The sequence below is a fragment of the Camelus ferus genome, chromosome 18 (genome assembly GCF_009834535.1).
Source record: "Camelus ferus isolate YT-003-E chromosome 18, BCGSAC_Cfer_1.0, whole genome shotgun sequence".
Taxonomy (NCBI): domain Eukaryota; kingdom Metazoa; phylum Chordata; class Mammalia; order Artiodactyla; family Camelidae; genus Camelus; species Camelus ferus.
Genome location: NC_045713.1, coordinates 10,888,088 through 10,910,344, shown reverse-complemented (window position 1 = coordinate 10,910,344; position 22,257 = coordinate 10,888,088). Strand labels below are relative to the sequence as shown.

The 22,257-nt window shown below is 58.7% G+C and overlaps 1 protein-coding gene across 1 annotated transcript in view; it reads right to left on the bottom strand.

The window, feature by feature from the left end:
- Positions 1 to 22,257, bottom strand: part of FOXK1 (forkhead box K1) — a 55,667-nt gene that overhangs the window by 2,461 nt on the left and 30,949 nt on the right. Inside the window, 5 exon segments of the mRNA XM_032459952.1 lie at positions 61 to 227; positions 1,731 to 1,924; positions 2,467 to 2,613; positions 3,022 to 3,178; positions 13,440 to 13,625. Of these exon segments, the coding sequence (XP_032315843.1) occupies positions 61 to 227; positions 1,731 to 1,924; positions 2,467 to 2,613; positions 3,022 to 3,178; positions 13,440 to 13,625 (851 nt within the window).

The window sequence follows — 22,257 nt, the reverse complement described above, 5'->3', positions numbered from 1 at the left end:
CTTCTGGGGCTCGGTTCTGAGTTCTGCCGTGACAGGTTAAGAGGACAAACCCCTTCTTACCGGGTGCACTTTGGGAATACCGATACTCGGGAACGGAGGCTAGCTTGGACCCAAAGTCAGGGTCGTGTGGGATGGGTGAGCCCTCCCGGGACAGGCACTCTGGAGTCTGCAGGCCGCTGGAACGAGGCGACACCAGCCCCGGGTGAGTGGGTGAGGCCGGAGCACTCCTGAGAGAAGGGCAGAGACAGGCCCCCGGCGGTAAGTACACAGGATGAGAAAGGAGAATGGTGCCTGTCACGACATCAGACGGCGACACACCTGCCCCCTGGAGCCTCTGCCCACCTTTCCCGATGCTCTGTCCTCGCAAGGGGCTTCCTGCACTAACGCTCCTGCAGCGACAGCCTGCCGCCCGGGGCCATGACGTCACCCGGCACTCACAGCCCCCGTGACCCCCAGCACAGGGTGTGAGCCCGAGCCTCCAGCCCCGAAGGGGCCAGCGGCTTCCCGGGGAGCGGCTCGGGCTTCGGTGTTAAAAACAGTGGCTTGGGGTGGAGGGACGGGTACCAACCCGCCCCAGACAAATCGACACCCTTGAGAGGAAAGCGTGCCCTGGGAGCTCAGCTCTTGGTCCCGCATGGATGACAGAGCGCCCTGCCCGGCCCCGCCCCGCGCCTGCCAGCCTGGCGGTGTTCTGAGGGGCCTTCAAGCAACGTGACACGCCACGAGGCAGCGTGACTGGGAGGGGCGGGGAGCGGGGGTGCCCGATGGAGCGGAGAGGCTGCGCTCAGCACCGACAGTCAGTGCTGGAAACGGCCACGTGCGGAGGACGCCGCCGAGTCCCCAGGCAGAGACCTGACGCCTCCCCTCCCCTCCCCTCCCCTCCCGGGCCTGAGTGTGGCCCCCTCCTCTCCCACCCCCTCAGCTGTCTGCCCTCCACTCAGGCCTAGAGGCCCTGCCTGCTGACTCTGGTGCTCAAACCAGTGGTGAGCAGGCCTCTCTCCAGGCCTTGTGTCCATGAGCACCTAATTCTCCCCGCAAGGGTTCAAACTCCTGTCAGGTCCTCTCTCATCTGGCTTTACTCTGCAAAACTAGTCCTGTTTTCGACCCACCTCAGCCCCCAGCACACCCCCTGCAACCTCTGGGAGCCAGGACAGCCCCCTCCTGTCCCTAAGACAGTGCACACCACCGTTTTCACTGCACTCTCCTCCTGGCCGAGGGCTTACTTCCTGACCCCCCCATGCATATTCTGTGTGGCACAAGACCAGGTCCGGCCACCACCGTGACCCTGAGGACGGGCCCCTTTCGCTCCTTCGGACACTTCTTACGGGGGTATCCTGGGTGGCGCTGGACGCACAGCAAGCCCAGTCACAGCCCCGCTGGCCGGCGGGCTTGTCTGCCAGGGAAAGGCAGCAGCGGCTGCTGTCTGGGTTGAACTGTGTCCCCCAGAGACACAGGCTGGGGTCCAAGCCTCCAGGGCTGACCCGGAGCGGCCGAGTCAAGAGGAAGTACAAGGGCCCCGTCCACGTCCACTCCTCTCTGTCCCACCCCCTACCCCTGCCACTCCTGTCTCCGCATCCGAGAGCTAACGTGGAGGGGCAGCCAGCAGCCCCCCGCTCACGTCCTTGTCACGGAGCTCACTGGTCCTGAGCCAGGGTCTCAGGCAAAGGCGACGGGATTTAAGTGCAAAGATGCTATGGATGTGGCCGCGGGGCAGGGCGAGGCGGGGCTACCTGGATGACAGCGGCCCAAAGGGGGTGCGAAAGCAGGAGACGCCCCGCTGCCTCCGCTTCCGGAACGCCTGCTCCACCAGCTTGGCCTCTGAGGCAGGGTCGATCCGCCAGAAAGACCCCTTCCCAGGCTCCTCCTGGGAACGAGGGACCTTAATAAAGTAGCGGTTCAGAGAGAGGTTGTGGCGGATGGAATTCTGTGGGCGAAGCAAAAAGAGTCACAGTCACCGCGAGTCAAAGCTGGAGCTCCGTTCGCCCGATCCGAGCGTGGCAGCCAGGGGACCGCGGGCGGTGCAGGCCCGGTGTCCCTGCCCGAGGGGCCCCCGCTCAGGGCACAGGGAGGCGCAGTGGGTCTTCCTACGGTGACTCAGCAGAGGATCGCGACCACTCCTGACAGGAAAAGCGAAATGGAAAGACAAGCCCTGGTCCAGGAGGTGCCTGGCTCAGAACTGGTACTGAACCCGCCACTGACGGGAAAGAGTAACCTCAGAGGAAACAGGTGTGACGTGTCCATGTGGCGTGTGCGTTATGTCCAGTGCTGGCAAGGGTCTCACGAACTTAAAGAAACCATCTATAAACAGCAAGGGCAGTGTGTTTCCAAATTAGCACAGGGGTGCCACGTGCAGTGGGCGTGGACCCCAAGGGAGGGGAGAGGATGGGGGCTCTCAGGGCTGTACCCCTCCGGTTGTGCTCGTTCTAGCAAAGCGGACGCAGAGTGGGGAGCCCGGGCCGGGCGCACCTGCCAGCCCTTGTCAGCCGTCCTGTAGTACGGGTAGTGCTTGGTGATGTGTGCGTAGATGCCGCTTAGTGTTAGCTGCCGGTCCTGCGCCGAGGAGATGGCCTGCACGATCAGCTGGGCGTAGGAGTAGGGTGGCTTCGACTCGTCCTGCGGACGCAGACAACACAGTTAGCGCAGGAAGAAATGCTGGCAATCCAGTCCACCCACACACCTCCTCGTGGAGAAGACCCTCCCAACGAGGACACAGACTCTCAGCGTGTCTACGTAAATTGATCGCCAAGACCTCTGCCCGTTTAGCCTATGTGCTTCAAACCAGGAAGAGCTGTTTCTGAGGTTTTCATTGTGGTTTAATTCTGAAATTTCTCATCTCCTCTATAAATCGATTTAAAAAGTTATCAGAAGGGAATGAGTTAAGACAAAGCTGTAAGGAGAGAGCCTGCCATTCTTCTCAAGAGGCGGGACAGGACAGGATGGGGGCCAGGGGAAGATGGGGAAGGAGTGCAGGGACGCAGCACCCGTGCCCAGTCACCCAGCCAACGCGTCGAGGGCTGACACCTTGGGGCTGTCTCCTCCGGATGTGTCGGCCTGCTGCTCCGAGGCAGCCTTTGCGGCGAACTCCGCCGCCAGCTGCAGGTCCGAGGTCACGTTCTGGACGAAGCGGTAGCCAGACGACCCGGCCCCACGAGGGCTGGCCGGGCAGGAGTTGGGGACACTGTGGAGAGAAAGGATGTGTCCTGAGTCCCGACCCCGGCCTGAGGTGGCACACCTGGTGTTACGGGACATTGGGATCCCAAACGCCATGGTAACTGAGGTCATAGCGCTGTCCTGTCCCCACCTCCTGACCCTGCCCCCAGCCTCTGGTAAAGAACCAAGTGCAACCAGGGCCTCAGGTGGGGACGGCCCTGGGGCCGCAGTCTGCTCACTTGGCCACACGATGGCGCCCGAGGAGAGGCCGGGACTAGAGGAGGCATGTGGACCTGCGGGTGTGCCCTGCACAGGAAGGACGGTGGCCTCCCTGACCTGGTTCCCAGGCCCGCAGCCACCCCAGGGTCACCGCTGCAACCCGCCAGCTCATCTCTGGTTGGAAATTGCATCCGAGTCCGTGGGCGGGAAATACCGGGGCTTCACCTCTGGGTCTCAGCTTGTGCCGCCCAACCAGCCAGTCTGTCCCTGCTGCCCCACTGCCGGCATTGCGGGGGCCACCCCGCACCCCACCTGTCACTGGTGCCCAGTCCCTGTCACTAACAGGTTGGGCGTTAACCATGTCAAAATTTTCATTTTGAACATTGAAAATATTCAGAGAAAACCAACAAAAGCTCTGAAAGTGGGTCACAAACCCAGATAAAAGGTGTCCCTGGGAGCTGACCAGAGCCCGGGGGCGCCTGCCTGCGCCCCTCTCCCTGCCTTCAGGAGAGGCCTCGAGGCCGGCCCCCAAGCACCAACGGGAAGTCACCAGTCCTTCCCCGACACCCTCGGGCACTCCCACCCACACTGTCCAAGTGACAGGATGCCCCCCAAATCCCCACAGTCAGGCTCGAACAAAACCCCTTTGTGCCACCTTCCTGGACACACGCAGAGCCTCCTCTCAGGTCCTCACGCTCCTCCCCTGGGCGGGGGGCGGCCGGTGGCGTGGAGGAGGGCTCAGCAGAGTTACTGAGCAGAGGAAAGGACGAAAGGAAACGAAAGGCTGTGACCAAGGAGCGCCTGATGGTTGATATTAATGAATTCCCCCAGAGTCATCACCCCTTTTCAGTCAGGAATCCTTGCAATCACACAGGAATTTTAAGGAATCTTTTATTTGAGAATTTTTGTTCTCTTCTCCACGAGATTCCCTAAATAGAGTAGAGGGAGGTAAGTTCTGTGAGTATGGAATTGCAATCAGCCACAAACGAGCCCTTAGAGGTGGCAAGCAACAATGAAAACGGCTCTTTCTGGGTTTCACTCCGGACCAGACACGCAAAGCCTGAGCTGACAAAGCACGGTGTGGGGGGGCACCCTACGAGTAACAGGCTCACACACTCCCCATCGGGCGTCCCAGGAACCTCTGCCTGGGAACCAACGCCAGGCACAGGGAGGTTCCCGACGCGCAGCCCTGCTGGGGGCCGCTGGGGGCTTTTCCTGACGGTTATCTGTGCTGCGTCTGCCAACCACACGGCGCTGCAGGACCTGAGGGCACAGGAGCGCTGTTCACCTGCTCCAGGGTCCATGCCCCTTCTGGACTTGAACACCAGCGGGCTGAAACACGACGCTCTGACCACGAGAACCATCCCCCAGAAACGCACGGCCTCCAGGAGACAGGCCAGGAGAAGTCCAGCCTGGAGACAGGGAGCGCCAGGGCTCAGCCAGGAAACCCTGCCGGCAGCTGGCCTGTGTGACTGGCGGGGCGCCCTCACCAGTGCAGAGACAGCAGAGGGCGCCCTCTGGGCTTGGGCACAGGGGCCTGCTGCCCGTCCCAAGTCCATATTTTGTAAAAAGATCAGAGAAAACTTACGTCTAATCCTCACAAAGCGAAGCAGTGCAAAGGCCGTCACTCCCCAGAGAAATTTCCAGTGGAAATAAGAAACGGCCACAACAGGAGAAGGGGCCGGGTGGCCTCCCCGCCATTTTGCCCGGTGGAGGGAGGACTGTACCGACAGACCCTTCCTGGGGAAGCTTCCGTGGGGACAGGGGCGGCTGATGTCCAAAGGGCCCAGCAGGCCCGTCCCGGAACGTGCGTCCACGCACACAGCCGCCCCGGCCTCAGCAGACCCCATTCAGCTGTCCCTGTGGGCTGAGCTCGGCCCGGAGGGCTGTGCCTGGTACCCAGCCGCGCTGGTCACACGTCCCAGGGGAAGCAGCAAGCAGGGCATCTCAGGGCTGAAAATGGTCGATTCAGAGATGGGCCCGGGGAGCAGGGGCCGGGGACACTGGGCTCTGAAGCAAGGCTCCCGCCCTGGGGAGACTGGCCCGGACACAGCATGCCCTGAGGGAGTGTCCCACTCCACTGCAAACTCCCCAACTATGTGCAAGACAGGAAACGCTGGGGCCCTCCTGGGACGCCCAAGAGATGCGTCCCCCACGTGTCCCTTCGGGGGGCCCCCACACGCCTGGGGTCGGGGAGTCTGACTTGGGGACGGGGAAGCAGCAGAGGCCAAGCAGCCCGGAGCCAGCAGATGTCATGTGACGCACACCGCTCTTCCTGCCCTAAGGCTGGAAGTGGGAAAGACGGGGAGCGTGCACTCCAGGCCGGTAGTCACTGATCCCCCCAACGGAAAAACAATTCCCAAGTCACACTTCCACGCGGGCGAGGAGGACAGAGGCTCAGGAGTGGGGATGGCTCACGGCTGGCCGGTCCTGCCAGCAGCTGCCCTGGATCTGGGCCACCATCTCGCCAGGACAAACCTGGGGATGAAACGTGATTCCCGTGACCGTCCAGGACAGAGCTGGCGGTTTAAAACCCTGTGGAGACCGCTTCCAGGCCCCGCCGTGGGGCCACGAGCGGCAGCAGGGAAGAGCAGATCTGACCAAAGGCCCAGTGCCATGTCCCCGGAGCCGCGGAGGGCCTTCTCCCGGCCCGCCCCCAGCCCACCACGACAGACCCTGCCCTCTGCGGCCACCCAGACACCCGGCTACTCCGGCTCTGCCTGGGGCCACAGGAAAGCTGGCGCCCGCCTCCTGGGAAGTGCGCCCTGCTGGTCCTGCACCAGAAACACCCTCTCTTACCGCTACTTGCTCTAGAAGCTGCTTTAGCCACTTAAAGAGAATCTGCTGTGGCGCCATGTGCTCCGAATCCATTCCAAGCTGTGTATTTCTCTTCTGATAAAAAAAAATTAGAACCAAAAAAAATGGAAGCGCAGATGGCTCTTAAGTCGAGGCGGGAACGTGGGACCAGCCAGGTGTAGGGGGAGCACTGCTGAGCCTGCGGGAGCTCAGGCCGCCCCCACCCCGCCTCCTGCCGGCCTGGTCCTACTCCTGGTCTCATCTGGGGACCCTCTGCTGGGGACCTGGGGGGATGGGAGGCCATGGGAGCAGGTCAGGGGCAAGTCTGCACCCTACACGGCGGGGCCCCCCTGCAAAGGCCAGTGGGGGGGCTTCTATGCTCCCAGGAGGGGTCACTCAGAGACCCTGAGCCCCTGGCCCACACCACCCCCGAGGGGATCCAGGAAGCTTTCTAGTACCTCAGTCTTTTTTCTAGGTTACTATTTTAACAAGATTATTAATTTTCAGTTGAAAAGTATCACTAGCTCCTTGATGGCTGCTGAGTGACAGACTTTTCAGCTGGGAGGTCATGCTTCAGCGACCACTCAGGGCAGGCGACTCCAGCTTTCACTCAGCTCTCTGGAATTTCTTTTGAAAACTGGAATCTTTTCATTCTAGAAAACAAATGCTTCAATTAAACTGTAGAGAATTTCTAATTCAAACATCATTTTGGTGAACTCACAGACTTGTATTTACTGAGGTACTACATCTCGGACGTCTGGCTGACGAGGGACACGTGTGGTAGCGGGGACACGGGCGACACAGGGTGGGCTGCGGGGGACACAGACACAGGCTGGGGAGAAGGCAGAGGGGCAAACAAAACAGCACGATGACGTCCCCACAGGGGCGAGGAGCCTGCATTCATGAGCGAGCAGGATACAGTTAGGAGGACCAGGAAATGCTCTTCACATTTTTAGAAAGAGGAGGAATAAAAGTTCAATAAAGGCTGGAAGGAGAGACCTGAGGAAATTTCCCAGGAAACAGGCAAGAGGAGACAGAGGAAGAAGCTGGGGGAGAGAATAAGAGGGGAGAGGCGCAAATTTACAGAAACAATAACTTCCCAGAATTGCAGGGAGTGAGTCTTCAGAGTGAAAGGGCCCCAGCGAGCGCCCAGCCCCTCCCAGGCCATGGCTGAGATGGGGCAGGCGGGCAGGCACTGCGGGCACTGCAGAGACCCGAGCCCTCCTGGGGACGCCCTCCCCGGGGACGTGCCGTGCACAAGGGGCAGGACTGCGGGAGCAGCAGGCTTCTCAGAAGCCACACTCGAAGCCAGAAAGTGCGATCAGTTCTGAGCAAAATGTTTCTGCCCTAGAATTCTCTGCCCAGGTAAACCATCTATCTAGCATGAACAGAGAATAATGGTAATTTTCAGCCGTGGAAGATTTTTAAAAAATTGACCTTTCCTGTCCCCATTCCCAGGAAGGTGTTGTCCAGTAAAAGGAAGGAGCAGATCAGGAAAGGGAAAGACTGGGAGTCAGTAGAGAGGGGGTTCCCAGGCCAGTGTGGAAGACGATCCCAGGGTCAGAGGGCCCCACTCGGGTGCAGGCGGGAGGAGGCTGGGAAGGTCCTCCCAGCCAAGCGTGTGAAGATGCAGAGGGGGTCCCAGGCACAAGGAGATCTAACCAAACGCAGGGGGGCTCCCGCGATAGCTCCTGGGAGAACAGGGAAAGGAGAGGCTGAGCTCAATGACAGCCCCTCAGCGCTCTGAGGAATCACGCCCAGCTGGACGTGACCTCGCTGGGGGATGGGTCCCCTTGAATCCCACAGGAGGTCAGTGATCGATGCTGAGAACCCTGACTGAGTGTGTGGCGTGCAGTGAGCAGGTCCCGGGCTGGACGTGGCCGGGGCGACGGCACCGCCACCACCTGTGGGGTCCTCTGCATTCTTATTCTTGGGTCAAGTGCATGTATTACTTTGATAAAAATAAGCCTTTAAAAACATGAATGAAATAAATCAGTCCTGCCTCTCTCCCCATGGACACCGGCTAAACACAGGGCTCAGCCTTCCACACACTCCACGGAGAGAATGACCCTCCATGAGCCTCAGTTACCTCGTCTGTAAAGCGGGGACATCACATGGTGACACTGGGCTGCTGCAGAGATTCAGGATGTCCTGGGCTCCCAGCCCTCGGTGCAGGCCCGGCATGTACATCAGGAACCACCTCTATTTTTATTCCTGTTCTTAAAATCTGTGGCTCATGATCCTAATGAGTGTATTTTAAACAAAACAATCAAACTGGAGGATTCTGTCACCACGGCACGGAATGCTTATACATTTCCGAGAGGCGGTTTCTGACCACTGACCGGCACCGACCTGTGCTTGTGCACTCAGCTGCGTGGCCCTAAGCAGGTAACTGGTCAACCAGCCACAGGACACATGGAACAGCCCACCATACAGCCCGAGAGAGGCAGTGACACAGGAAGGAGACCGAGACACAGAGGAAAAAGAGAAAGGAGTCAGTCTGGGCCCCTGAGCTCTGGGGGGCCTAGGGGAGGCGTCACCAGCACCGACACTTGACAGAGGGGCCCCCGAGCATGCGTGGAGGGAGCTGCCCCTCAGGCCGCGGATGTCTCTCCAGGAGAGTCACCGTGCGGGATCTCAATCTTCTGAAACATGTGACTTCTGTATAATGCACATACAGTATTTCTGTAATCCGGGGGGGTGGGGGGGCGGATAATAGGAGAAGAAAATTCACGGAGGCCAGGGTCTTACAGCTGCTGTAGGAACGCTTGTGCTCTCAAGATAAACTCGGGGCTGCGAGATCCTGGGAAGCTGTTTAAAAGGTTAACTGGTTTGTGAAATGCATTTTGTCCCAGGGCCAGTCAGCAGCGTGGTACCAAGTGCACGCCCTCTCGGCGCTGGGCAGACCTGGGAACACCCCCACACCCTCGGCTCTCCCTTCAGGCTCCCTCTGCTTCCTAAATCCCAGAGCCAAAATCTGGGAAGGAGGGGCTCCCTGCGTGTGGCAGGACCCCAGGGCTGGGTGCTGCCCAGAAGGTACATACACCCGGGAAACGTCACCAGGGAACCTTCGGGGCACCTGCACCCCCTGATATGTGCCTGAGAGCCAGGAAAGGCCGCCCCCGTGGAGACAAGCACTGACGGACGAGCCATTCAACCTCCTCTCAACATTTTAAAGCCAGAAAAACACCCTGGCACAGTTTTAGGCAGAAGGAAAAATATAAAGAACATGGAGGGCGCTCCAATTTTATTTCTACCAAGTTTTTGGACGCGTGTGTGTGGGTGGGGCTGGGGGGTGGTTGTGAGGCCACAGATACAGGTACGAAAGGAAAATGGTCTCAGGTGATGCAGAAAGCGTGAGGCTCCTGGACCAGCCACGCAGGGGTCCCAGCTGCGCGTGGTTTAAGCCCCTGGGAGGCACGCCCCTCCCCAGGTTACGCAGGGAACATGGGAAACGCTGCAGCTGGAAACCCTGAAGCAGGATAAATCACTCTCAAGGAAGGAGCCAGAGTTTGCCAGAAACATAAACGCGCTCTGACGCCAATGACCCCAAACTCGAAAGACACCCTGCGCTGGAGCAGCGGGGCGCGAGTGCAGACTGCAGCCCTGCAGCAGCAAAGCAGAACTGGCCGCGGAACCGCCTGGAGACCACAGTGAAAAGTGGGGCAGGCTGTGACGGCGGCGGCTCGATTTCTGTCTCACACGACGGTCTGCTAAGCGTGCCAAATCTCACCAGACAAATCACTTTCGCTTTTGGTGTCTGTGCTGGAAAAATCAAGAAAAGCCTCCCTTGAGAAACAGCTTCTAAAATCTCCCTCCGAGCAAAACCCAGCTGCTCCCTTCGGTGCCGGGCCTTGCCTCCGGCTGAATTTCTGCAGTTTTCGTAAAACTCTCACTCTAAGGAGCACTTTTTAGACTGGCCTCTGTTTTTGTAAAACCCAGGAAAATGATTAACCAGTTTCTTCTTTCCTAAACACACTTCTTTGCAAGATGAAGAAAAAAAGCTCAACAAAACACTGCGTAAGATAGCAGAATTCTTTTCAAAGAGACTTCATTCACCTTCTGGGTGGAGCACTTCGGGGCAGGAAAAAACCCCTGTACACACCCACACGCCACACACCCAGCCCTTTGACCAGGGAAGAGGGAGGGGGCGGGGAGGGCAGCCGTTTCCAGGGAGAGGTTCCTACAGGTACAGCCACTCCCCACATCTTGGCAAGGAGGGGGGCTCAGGGCTGGAGAAGACCAGCTCTGGGGAGGAGACTGCCCTGCACCCCGAGGTCTGGGAGCCGCCGGAGGAGCTGGCCAGCGGAGCGGTGGGCCAGACACACCCAACGAGGGCGGCAGCGGCTGGGCGCCCAGTGCCAGTGCCCCCGCCCTGCACCCCGCCTGCGTCCTCGGGGACCAGCTCCTCCTCGCAGCTCCCTCCAGAGCTGGACGCAGGGAGGGCGATCTCTCAGGGAGGGAAGGGGAGCAGAGCTGTTTGTAAACACGCCGGCTCCACCCCCACGGCAGCAGCGGAGGAAAAGGATCCGGGCCAGCAAAACCTCAACGGCCTCTGAGGTTTCTAGGCGCACAATCGAATTCTGCAGCGCTAAGACACACAGATGTCAACAGAAGTCCTTCTCTGTGACACCCAATGAAAGGCCAAAAGCGCAAGAGCCAGGCTCAAAGGTACTACTTTCTCTGCAAATACATCCTGTCGGGTGAAATCAAGAGGCCAGCACCCCTGGGCAGCGCAGAGGAGAGGACAGCGTGCAGGCGGCACTCCCAGCCCCCCCTGGCCCCAAGAGAGGAGCAAGTTAAATATAGACTCGGCGCCTGCCTGGGCCCGGGACGCCACCGAGGTTGCGCCGGCGACACCTGTTTAATTCTGCTCCGTGAAAATTGCTCCTCACTCTGTCCCACCACCGCCTCCGAAAACACGAAAGCAGCTGCCGCTGCAGGGCTCTGCTCCCCGCCCTCCACCGGCTGGCGGCTGTTCCCCTTTAGAATGTTACTGAGAAATGTATTTATCTTATGAGGACCTCCAGGTACAAACCAAAACATTTCTCTTTCCTAAAAAGCATCTATGTAGCTGGATAAGCTGATTATTAACAACCCCATGCGAGTCTAAGGCTGTCCTGCCCCGCCCAGCATGGGACCCCCCTCACCCCCAGCTCAGGAAACACCCGCTTCAAGGTGCTGCCGGGTAGGGGCGGCGGGGCGTAGAGGCTTGCCATCAGCTTCGCTGAGACAGAATTCACACATGGTACAATTCACCTCTTTACAGTGTACGATTAGGCGGCTTTTAGTGTATTCAGAGCTGTGTAACCGTCCCCCAATTACAGAATATCCCCATCACCCCAGAAAGACCCCGTGACAGTTGGCAGTCACTCCCTCGAGCCCCTGGCCCCTGGCAACTACTCATCCACCTTCTTTCTCTACAGACCTGACTATTCTGGACACCTCGCAGCCATGGAACCGCACGACGTGCGGTCTTCGGGGACTGGTGTCTCTCACTCCGCATCGTGGCTTCAGGTGTCAGCCGCGCTGGACCAGGCGTGGGCACGTCATTCCTTTCTCTGCCTGGGTGACACCCCGTCCTGGGCTAGCCCACATTTCTGTCCCCGCTCAGTGCTGCTGGACATGGGAGCTGTTTCCACTTTGGGGGCTACTCTGAGTAACACTGCCCCTCCCCCCGGACGAGTTATCCTGGAGACCTCACCTCCCAGGGAGTGGCCGGGCCGTGTGCTAACCCTTTACCACTCTGAGGAACTGCCAGACTGTTTCCCAAAGCGGCCGCGTCATTCTACTTAACACACGGTATTTAATCTGTGCAGAAATCACATGCATACACGTACATGTAGGCGCACTTGGGCGGCACACCACCACGGTGCCCTCACACGGGGCACTCGTGTTCTAGGTGACTAAACACCACAGTGCGTGCACGTGTGGCTGAGTGCAGGCCCCGGTGCACCGTGGGTCCTGAGTCAGTCACTGCTGCTCCTCGTTGTCACAGACAACCAGGACATCAGACAGCTGGCGCTACCCCTGGGGAGAGCCAGGCTCGAGGAGGCTGCAGAGACCTGCCCCCCTAGGCTCCCCAGAACCAGAACTCAGGACCCAGACTTGAGTTTCAGGCCATCCCTGAACTCTGTCTCCCTGGCCCTGGGGCAGACGACTCCTAACCTGTCACTTACATGTCAGGGTCCGAGACAAAGGGCCCAAAGGAAACTGACAGTGATGCCAAGACCAAGTGACACCTGTGTCTAAATGTAACCAGGACCACGAGCCTGGTGGGTGAGCAGAGCAGGGAGGCTCAGGGCACAAAGTCCCTGCCGGAGAAGCGCTTCTCAGTGTGTGGTTCATAGAGGCACCCCAGGGCCCTGAGACCCTCCTGGGGGTACATGAGGTCAGAACCCTCTTCATAATGGCATGGAGACCTGGCACACCTTTCCCACCCAGCTGACCTGTGACAACGCCCAGTCGTGGTGGCGAGGTGGGGCTGTGGTGGAGACCCAGCCCCAGTACCAGCACCAATTGTGCGGGTGCCCTGGCGTCTCTGGGGCCACACACATGCAGTAAAGGGGGGGAAAGAGCCAGTTTCATTTTTAAAAATGTCCTTAATGAAGCACTAAACTATCTGCAAGTTTACTAAATCTTGATCCTCAGATACACACTGTCAACATGCTTCACGACAGGAGGGGAACACACAGGACCCCTGCCAGGGGCCGAGGGCATACAGCCCACCCGGCCACCGCCCCACAGACTCCAGTAACACGCCACACCCCGAAACCCCCCAAGGGCCCCCCCACGTGACACACCAAGGATGAGAAACTATGAGGACCTTCTTCTCTTCAAAACCTAGATACACGTCTAAAACTCCACCAGGCTGATTCTACAAATACAGCTTAGAGAACAAAACCCATCAAATCCTGGTCTGCAGATGTTAACTTTTAAATATCTTCACTGTCTTTAGAAAATGATACTTGTGCTTGCTTGAAAAGACCCTAATCTACAAAATTGCAAGCTGGAAATGCGGCTAATTAGACCCCACACACTCTGTAAGAGGATTCCCAGGGGCTCTAGTTAAGCAGTCAGGTCCCCTGATGCACTGAAAATAGTTTCAAAATTTCCCTCCACGTGAAGTTTTCCAGAAGCGCACTTCAGGCTGAATGAGATACAGAGCACCTGTACCTTTTTCCTGTTTCTCACACAAGCTTGCAGAGCCCAGGGGCCCTGATTCCACAGACGAAACCGTGCGGCCCGGGGACAGGCTGGCCCGGGCCCCTCACCTGATGGTGCCGGTCGGGGAAGGGATGGGGCTGACCAGGCTCCGGAGGTCCGGCTCCGGAATGTGGATCTTCAGAGGGGAGATGTGTGGGTGCAGCGGCCGGAGCGGGGACACCGGGGCCTCTTCCTGACGGTACAGGGACGTGAACTGGATCTTGATCGCCGTGCTGGGGAACCGCAGAGTGCACCTGCAACGGGAGGGGAGCGGACGTCAGGCCAGGCGGGGGGCGGGGGTCCGTCAGAGGGGCGGCCCAGTCCACCTGAGCGACCGCGGCCGCGCCACTGGGCCTCACGCCTGCTCTGCGGTGCCCACGTGCCCACTGGCACCTCTCCCGCTTCCGTGAGGACGTGACCGACACGGGCACCTCGTGTGTGAACAGCGGAGACCCACGTCCCCAGATGGACCCCCGTGTCGTCATCTCCGACACAGGCTCCCGACGCGCAGCGCTCTTCCCGGCCGCTAGGATGGCGGCTCTCGCAACACGTTCCTGCACCTCGTGGATGCTGGCTGGGAAGCCGGAACGCCGCGGTCACATTTAGGCAGCAATTTTAAAGGCAGACGACGCCCTTGCCACACAGAAGCCATAGAGCAAACGATGACAAGGCAGTGGCCCGACCCAGACACATGCTGGCAGGGGTCTCAGAGCGCAGACCGTCACAAGCCCGGAGTCAGCGGGCTGGCTTCCCAGCTCGTTCCCGCCTTGAGAATCACGAGCCTCGTTTCCTCACTGGCAGGTGTCCGCCCACCGCAAAGCCATTGCCAGCCGTGGCCTCACGCACCCACCACTCCCTGTGTGCACAGGAACCCAGGGCTCGTCTCCCTCCGAGAAACTTCCACCTGTAACGTTTGCACGCCTTCTAATCTCCAAACTGACACGTTACCTACGAGCTGCCAACCGTGCTTAGCAGCCACTCGGTCCAGGCCCAAGCTTCCTGGTACTCGGTCCTGCCCAAAAGCAGTGCAGGGTCTCAGAAGCCAATCTACCTCCAGACTCCCAGGGACACAGCTAACACCCCTTCATCTGAACTCTCTTTTTCTCCTAGGAAAAAAGCGTTTAAGAAATGAGATTTAAGAACAGGTCAGAACAGGCTGTGGGACCGGGGCCCCCAGCTCGTCGACGGGTGTGCCCGGCAGCCTCCCGCTGGGGAGACCCACCTTCACGAGATGACTCAGCACCGACTGCCTGCATCTCACAGAGCAAATCAGGAACTCCAACTGGCTTGACTGGCCAGTGTGGATTCTTCCAGAGATACCGGAGAAGAGGGGCTGGATGCGGCCATGAGGGCGGAGCCCTGCAGCCACTGATGAGGCACCCGGATGCCGGGGCCCACAGCGACTAGGTTTATATTTCCAATCTAAAATCAAAAGAAAGGGCTCTGGATACTGTTTCAGCGGAGGCTGTTTCCCTGTTTCATGCTGTTTTGAGTCTGGGAAATGCAGCCTCCACACCAGCACCCTAGGGCTGAGGGTGGGGGTCTGTAAAGGCAGCATCACTCCTGCAGTTCTGCTTGGAGGGCCACCCCAGGCTGTTTGAAAGCAGCCTGCATTTTCTTGCTGGAGGCCGCAGTGGAAGAAACACCCTTTCCACTTTCTTCAGTTTCCCCACAACCCAGTGGAAATCTCCTCCATCGGTGCCTTGGCTAGGAAGTTACGTTCACATGCTTTCCCGAGATGCTCTCCGAGGCCGACGGGCTCTCCAGACCTGGAGGCCAGTCAGCTTTTGTAAGTCACAGTCAACACGCATCCCCACCCGTCCGGGACGGGCCGGGGTCTCCGAGCCTGAGGTCTGGCCCAGGGCTTCACACAGGTGAGCTGAGCAAGGCCGAGGTGAGCGCCACCTGAGGATGGCGGGACTGGATGAACAGCGGGGCGTCTGCGCGCGCCCGCACACACACACACAAGCTCTGCCGTACGGTGCCGGAGGCTCACGGAGTCCGTGGAGGCCCGTGCTAACCGGAGGTCTTACTACGACCTGGAGATCACGCTACAGCTACAAACATCAAGGCCAACTAGAAGCAGGATGTGGCTTCTGCCCTGTGACGGAGGTCACAAGACAAGAGGGGGAACTTAGAGAACGGGTTTAGGCTGAAGACGAGGAGGGCTCTGCTTGGCGGTCAGAGCCTGTCGGCCCTGGGGGGTGGGGGCCCTGGGGAGCACCTGTCTCAGCGCCCCCGCACCCCAGCCTGACGTCAGCCTTCATGGCCGGAGACTCGCCCACGAGGGGGAACCAGGGATTCTAGGTGAAGGAAGCCGGGTGCTTCGGGGCCCCAAGCCCCCTGCAGGCCTAACAGGAGGGGTCCTCTGGGCAGGAGAGATCCGCTCTAAAGTGCTTTCCAGCGCAAATCCAAGGCGCTCAACAGTCTGGACACACAGACTGGGGTTTCAGTGAAACAGAACTGCTGGCTGGGGATCCGGGCGGGTCAGCAGCAGCAGCATCGACCGCCCTCAGCGCCGGTGCCAGCAGGGCGGCCTCCTCCCGGAACAGCGACCTCCCGGCCAAGGCTTCACAGTCGGCACCTTCACTTTCAGCCATCACAGCGATTTCAAGAGCACCTCCTGGCTCACTCTTCCAAAAACTACCCTGAGGCAGCGGCCCTCCTGCCCAGGAGGCGGGGGAGAGAGCACCTGGAAGCTACTTAATTTTAAACAAATGCCTCCCCAGGTGCCTGCGGAGTCTGCCGATGATGTCCCTCCCCGCGATATTTCTGCTCCGGTTTGGGGCCCCAAGATGGAGTTTCTGTGCGGGTGCTTCTCCTTAAAGTTGCTCTCCTGAAGGTGGTGTGTGTTCAGTCTGAACCCAGGCACACACGCACCCGCGCTGCCCGCGGTCCCTGCTGAAGGGAGGGCGGGCGCTGGGAACCACGGACCGCAGCACCCACCCTGCGGGTGGGGTCAGGGGTGAGGGCACAGCCAGTAGACCCCGGGGCTGGGGCGACGGCGGAGGGCGTGGCGGTTCCCTGGGAGGGGAACCGTGGCCGCTGCACAACTCCGCGGACCTACTAACCACCACTGACTTGAGCAACCCAAATGGTCGATTCTCCATCAAACTGTCTGTTGAAACGCTCTTGCCCTAAAGATACCCTGTGCTCGGCCGGGCTGCTGTCTGGGGCTCGGCCAGGGCGCCCAGAAGCTGGGACTCCTGGAAGTTGGGCCAAACCAGTACCACCCTGGTTACCTGCAAGGTCACCCTGTTCAGTATCAGGTCAGAGATCCCGGCACGAAGGCTGGTCTGGCCTCGCTAACGAGCCTCAAGGACTCAGGCTGCACCCACCTGCACTCCGGCCCGCCCTCAGCGGGAATCCCACCGCCTGCCCCACCCCTGGGGACGCGGTCAGAGGGTAAAAGTCATTTCTCTTCCATTATTTACTCCTCACTGATATAAACATATCTACAGTACACTTCATTTTAGGTACAAGAAATGATCAGAGAAAGAAAAAAGTACACCTGAAAGCTTCCAGGAAAGACTAAAAAAAAATTAATGCAGCAGACCATCCTCTGCAGAGCCACCACTGCCCCAGCCCCACACCGCCCCCTCCAGCCCCGCACCTGAGGGCTCACAGGGAATTACACCCCCCGGGGAAGTGATGGTGGCAGTTCTGCACACCCACCATGACACCCCCAGCCTCCCCAGCACGCCCTGGCCCAGGAAGATGGCCCCCGTGAAGCCCACTGGGCTAGGACCCGCCACCAACCACCTGGGCACACGTGGCAGCTGACGAGCTGGAGCGCCTTACTCTTAACAGTGGACAGGCGGCCAGAAAGAAGAGACTTTGGGAGTGTCTCCAACAGAAAGACAGGGACCAAATGCGGGGGAGGACTCTGAGGAAAAGACAGTCCAGGAGCAGGACAGGACGTGGACCACCTGTATGTCCTGGGGTGAGAGAGGGCACCGTCCTTACCACCCACAGACGAAGGCACCTCCAGGGAAAAACAAGGCACCTGAACAATTAAGCGTGACACAAAAGAAAACTTCCAGAGGAACGCTGGGTAACAGGTTTGAAAACATCTCCTGTAAAAGATGGAGAAAACACAAGAAAACGGGAGCTCAGCCCAGGAGGTTTAACAGCTGAACGAGAGTGACTCTGCAAGGATGCCCCTTCTCTGGCAGCTGCAGGAGGAGGCTGGGGTCCTGAAACCTGGCCTAGGGCCCCTACGCCGCCACCCTGCCTGCTGACCATCACAGAACTGGCGCCAGCGGGGGCTGCCGGTGCTGTCACACAACCTGAACACAGGGCGCTGCCACACGGTCAGGAGCCGAGGACACAGATGCTGCAGGCTGGAAGTCTGGCCACCTTCCCTGTGCCGGGGAATCAGTCCCCCGCACTCCCTGAGCGCGGACCCCGCGTGCCCAGGACCTGCTGCCACGTGCTGCACGCTGGACCAGGGGCACCAGACCGGCATGGGGCAGGGAATAGATTCCACCAGCCTGCAGCCTCGGGAGGCCTCGGAGGAGCCATGACGGCAGAAAAGACAAGACCAGGGTTTTCAAGAGTGAAACCCGTCCCTGGGGGCCTGGCTGTGCGTCTCACCCAGGGACATGACGGAGCCAGTGCGCTAGGAGACTCTGCTGCCCAGTGTGACCATCCCATCCCCACCTGCCCGGCCCGGGCGGGTGGACAGAGATTCTCCCATCAGCAGACACAGGGGCTGCCAGGCAGGCCACCAGGGAACCTGCCCCTTTGGGGGTGCCAGTGACAGTGCTGTCGCTCCTCTCTCCTCCAAACAGGCGCGGTCATCTTCCTCGGCTCCTGCTCCACACAGCATTTTATGAGGAGACCACCTGGAGCGCCCGGTGCAGGGACTTGCTTGTAACAGAGATCCTGGATTCGGGAAGCGGTCACTGGGTGGGATGTGGGCTGCCTCCTTTGACGACGGGGATGAGTGATTTTTATGTCTGAAGAAGGGTCATGGATATGCGGGCGGCCAAAAGAGGGGGCTTGCTCCTGGACATGCACCCACTCCTGCTTCAACAGTGAGCTAGCTTCAGCTGGACACATGGCTGCCCAACAAAGACGACGCTTCTCTTGCAGCCATCAGACTGTGCTGGTCAATGGGACGTGAATGGTAGTGCTCTTAAGAGGAAGAGAGTGTCTTCCTCCCTTCTCTCCTTCCCAATGGCCAGAATGTGGGTGTGATGGCAGGAGCTGGAGCAGCCACGGTGGGCCTTAAAACGGACAATGGGTAACAGAGCAACAGAGCAGAAAGATACTACACTGGGACGCAAAAGAAATCCACCTCACCCTTGCTATTCTGACCTTTGTTACAAAAACCAAAACTACATCCTATTTCTAAGCAACTGAAGAGCTCCCTACGAGGAAGGGCTGAATGAACCAGGATGCACATTCATGGAGGAACATTATGTGGCCATTTAAGGGGACACCTTCCAATACTGTGTACCTCTGGGCAAATCTTGGCTCCAACCTCTTGGTGCATCAGCTCTGCTGTCCTCCTCAGGGACACCGGGTATTTACGGTGTGCACTTCACAAGGCTCTTGTATGAAATGAAAAATTCCAAGCATAGTAATTAGAAGCATGCACAGTCTCTGACACACGGTGAGTACTCACTGAAACTGGCCCATGAAGGAACATTAAAAAGTGCTGATGACACACTAATAAATAAAAACAGCAGAGACCAAACGGTCGTGTTGCGGCTAAAGGCGTGGGATTTGAAATTAGACAGACCAGGCTTGAGAACAGGCCGTTGGGACAGTGTGAGGAGACCTAGGGAGAGTGGCTGAACCTTACTGGTAAACCCGAGCTGGGCAGGCAGAAGCCCTGACGAGGGACCCAGACTCGGGGCGAGGCGGGCACCTGTCACACAGGGACGGGAGGGAGGGGTGAAAACAGACCCCGGGTGAGGGCGGGATTACCCACTCAAGGCCTCGCTTCTTTCAAAATGCTCTTTAAATGTTGTAACTGCATCCTTTTAGAAATGAAAAACTCAAGAATAGGAAAAAAAACAAAAAAAGCTGCCACACACTCGATGACTAGTATTTTCAAATTTTGCCAGGTGTGACGGGGTATCTTTCAGAAACCTCGTAAAGCAGTAAACCTGGCCCAGTTCTGCCATGCGGTCTGGCTCGGGCTGGGCGTGGGGTTGGGAGAAAGCCTATCGGGGCCCAAGACAGCCTAAGGGGTGGGAAGATGGCCAGGCTTCTAGATTCTGGAAGAAACCCTGGGGGCCCGCTGGGCGTGACTCAACAGCCCACTGCGAGGCCCTCCACACACCCCCTTCCCACCCCCTCCAGCGTGTTCTAGGCACAAGCCATCACCATCGCGACTTTCCCTGGGGTGGGCCCAGGACCACAAGCAAGTCCCATTTACATAAAGTCTGAGATCAGAACGCAGCAGGCACCAGCAGCCCTGCACTGTGAGAACTCCGAAGGAAAAGGAGACAGTTCAGGAAACGGTTGTGAAAAAAATTTCATGTTTAAAATCCCCAAATCAAAAGATTCTGACCATCATAAGCTTTTTCTAACCTAAAATACCTATTTCTATTAAAAATGTACTATCTTTTGCTAGAACATCTTAAACACAGGGGCAGAGGAGGCGGGAGCCTGCGGGGACCTTCTCAGCCATGCCGTGCGGGACATGGGGCGGGCAGCAGGTGACAGGCGAACCGGACCGGTAGCACCAAGGTGCCATCAAAGCACAGGTTCAAACTGGAAAGAGCAGAAGGAAGCCAGCAGCCAAGGCTGCGGACGACCACCGTCCTGATCCGCACCAGCTCCATCCGCAGACAGACGGCGGGCCCCTGACACGCCAACAGAGCTCAAAGTCATCCGATTCCAAGCAAACTAGCGAGTGCTGGTGTGTGTGCCAGGCAGAGGACTCACTGGAAACCCACCTTCTCCACCAGGCCCTTGTCCCGCCTCCGTGGAGCCACACTGCCCATGGCCCGGACCTCGGACACAGAGCATCCCAGCAGAGCGGCAGGCGACGCCGGCTCAGGCACCGTGGGGACCCCGGGCCATCTCCCCAGGGACGTTCTCACCCCTTTGTGGGACGCATTAGATTTAAAACAAACAAACAAAAGACCATGTGAGTCGAGCTCCCAAGCTTTTCAGTTTGGAAAATCAAATGGGGCAGAACATCCAATAAATCTGCCAAAGCAAATACCTTCCAGGTTTGCCTGAAAGACACCAAAGGTCATCCAGTGGGGTGAACGGAGGGGCTGCAGACGTCAGAATCACCACTTCACATGCCCTGGCTTCCTCAAGTTCAATGCCAATGGACAGGCCCTGCAGAGGGATGTCCCGCGTAGGAGGCCGGGTTCTCTGCGAACAGAGTCTCAGAAACAGCGCCGCAGCCCTCCAGGCCTGACACTGGGAGCAGAGCTCACGGGCAACTCAAGTTCTCTGGGCCCTCGTCCCCTGTGCTGATGCGAAGAGACCACTTCCAAAAGTCCAGGTGGCTTCACCTACAGGGCAGTCCTCAGGGCGCCGGACCGACACCAAGCACAGGTCCGGTCTCGTCCTGGCAGACTCACCTTCCTCCACTGTCCTGAAGGCCACCCTCTCTGCTGAGCCCGCCTCGAGCGCCCTACTCACCCCCGTGCCGAGCTTCCCAGCCCATGGGCTCCGGGAGGGAAGTATCACCTCTGCTCCCATCTGTCCCCTCCACACGGTCTGGGCCCACACTGGGCACACGCGTGTTGGTGCATGTGAGCAGGAGTCCCCTGCGGTGTGCGTCCCTCTGTGACCTGGAGTCTATCGGGAGGGAGGGGCCCAGGCGCGAGGCAGGGGATCAGTTCCAAACGGTGCAGCGCACGGAGGGTGAAGGCTGAAACCCAGCGTCAAAAGCACAAAGAAGCCATCAGACCTCTCTGGTCCTGGGTCAGCCCTGCAAGATGTAGACAGTAGAACCACTCAGCCAAAGAATCGGGGAACACCTGGCGAGCACTCTATCTCCACGCTGAGGGCGAACTCACTGCTCAAATCCATGTCCTGAGCCAGCACGGCTGCCGCCCCGTGGGCTGGAGACACCCCACGGGCAGAGCCCCGGCAGTGCTCCAGTGTCCCGCCAGCCAGGCCACCACGAAGTCAAGGGTCACTGAAAATGGGGGGTGGGGGCTGCAGCGGTCTGCGTACCTGCCTGATCTAACACTGATTCGATCTACAGTCAGATGCCAAGACTGTCTCCACGTTATACCCAGTGTCTTCCTCCTGCTGAGGACGGGGTGTCTAAACATGACGATGACTGCGGGAGGCCCCGGAAAGAGGCAGGGGGGACTAAACGAAATCAGTACAAAATAAGTAATAACAACATTTACACCTAAAAGTTCTACCCAGAGAGCACCAGTAACACACTTCCTTGGGTCAGGGGACCACCCCCGGGGACCGCCCCCCCAGCCTCCTGAGAGGGGGTGCTGATGTCACAGCAGGAGTTCTGGACCCATCACAAAGGACACTGTCAGCTGCTGGAAATTCCACCTCTGGACAATCTGCAAAGCCAAGAGTCTATTGCCTAAACTTTAATCGGTGTGAAATTCAACAATAACATAATAAAATGCAATGATAGTAACTTAAAAGTAGCATCGGCTGTTACTACAAGTGCCAGGTAACCCTGCACTGAGCAGGCTAAGGATATCAACTCCCCCAAACGGTCCACCTCTTGGCACCTGAGCCATGCCTGGATGCGTGCATGGGAGGCTGCGACAGGGAGAGCCCCATGCTATCACAGTGCCCGTGAGCCAGAGGGGCAGGCACACAAGGCCAGGACGGGGCAGCTGCTGCACCTGGGGGGCAGGAGAAACTGGCTCTGCACCTTTCTTTTCTGGGTCCTGGCAACTCCAAAAGGCCCAGGTTCAATTCTGCTCG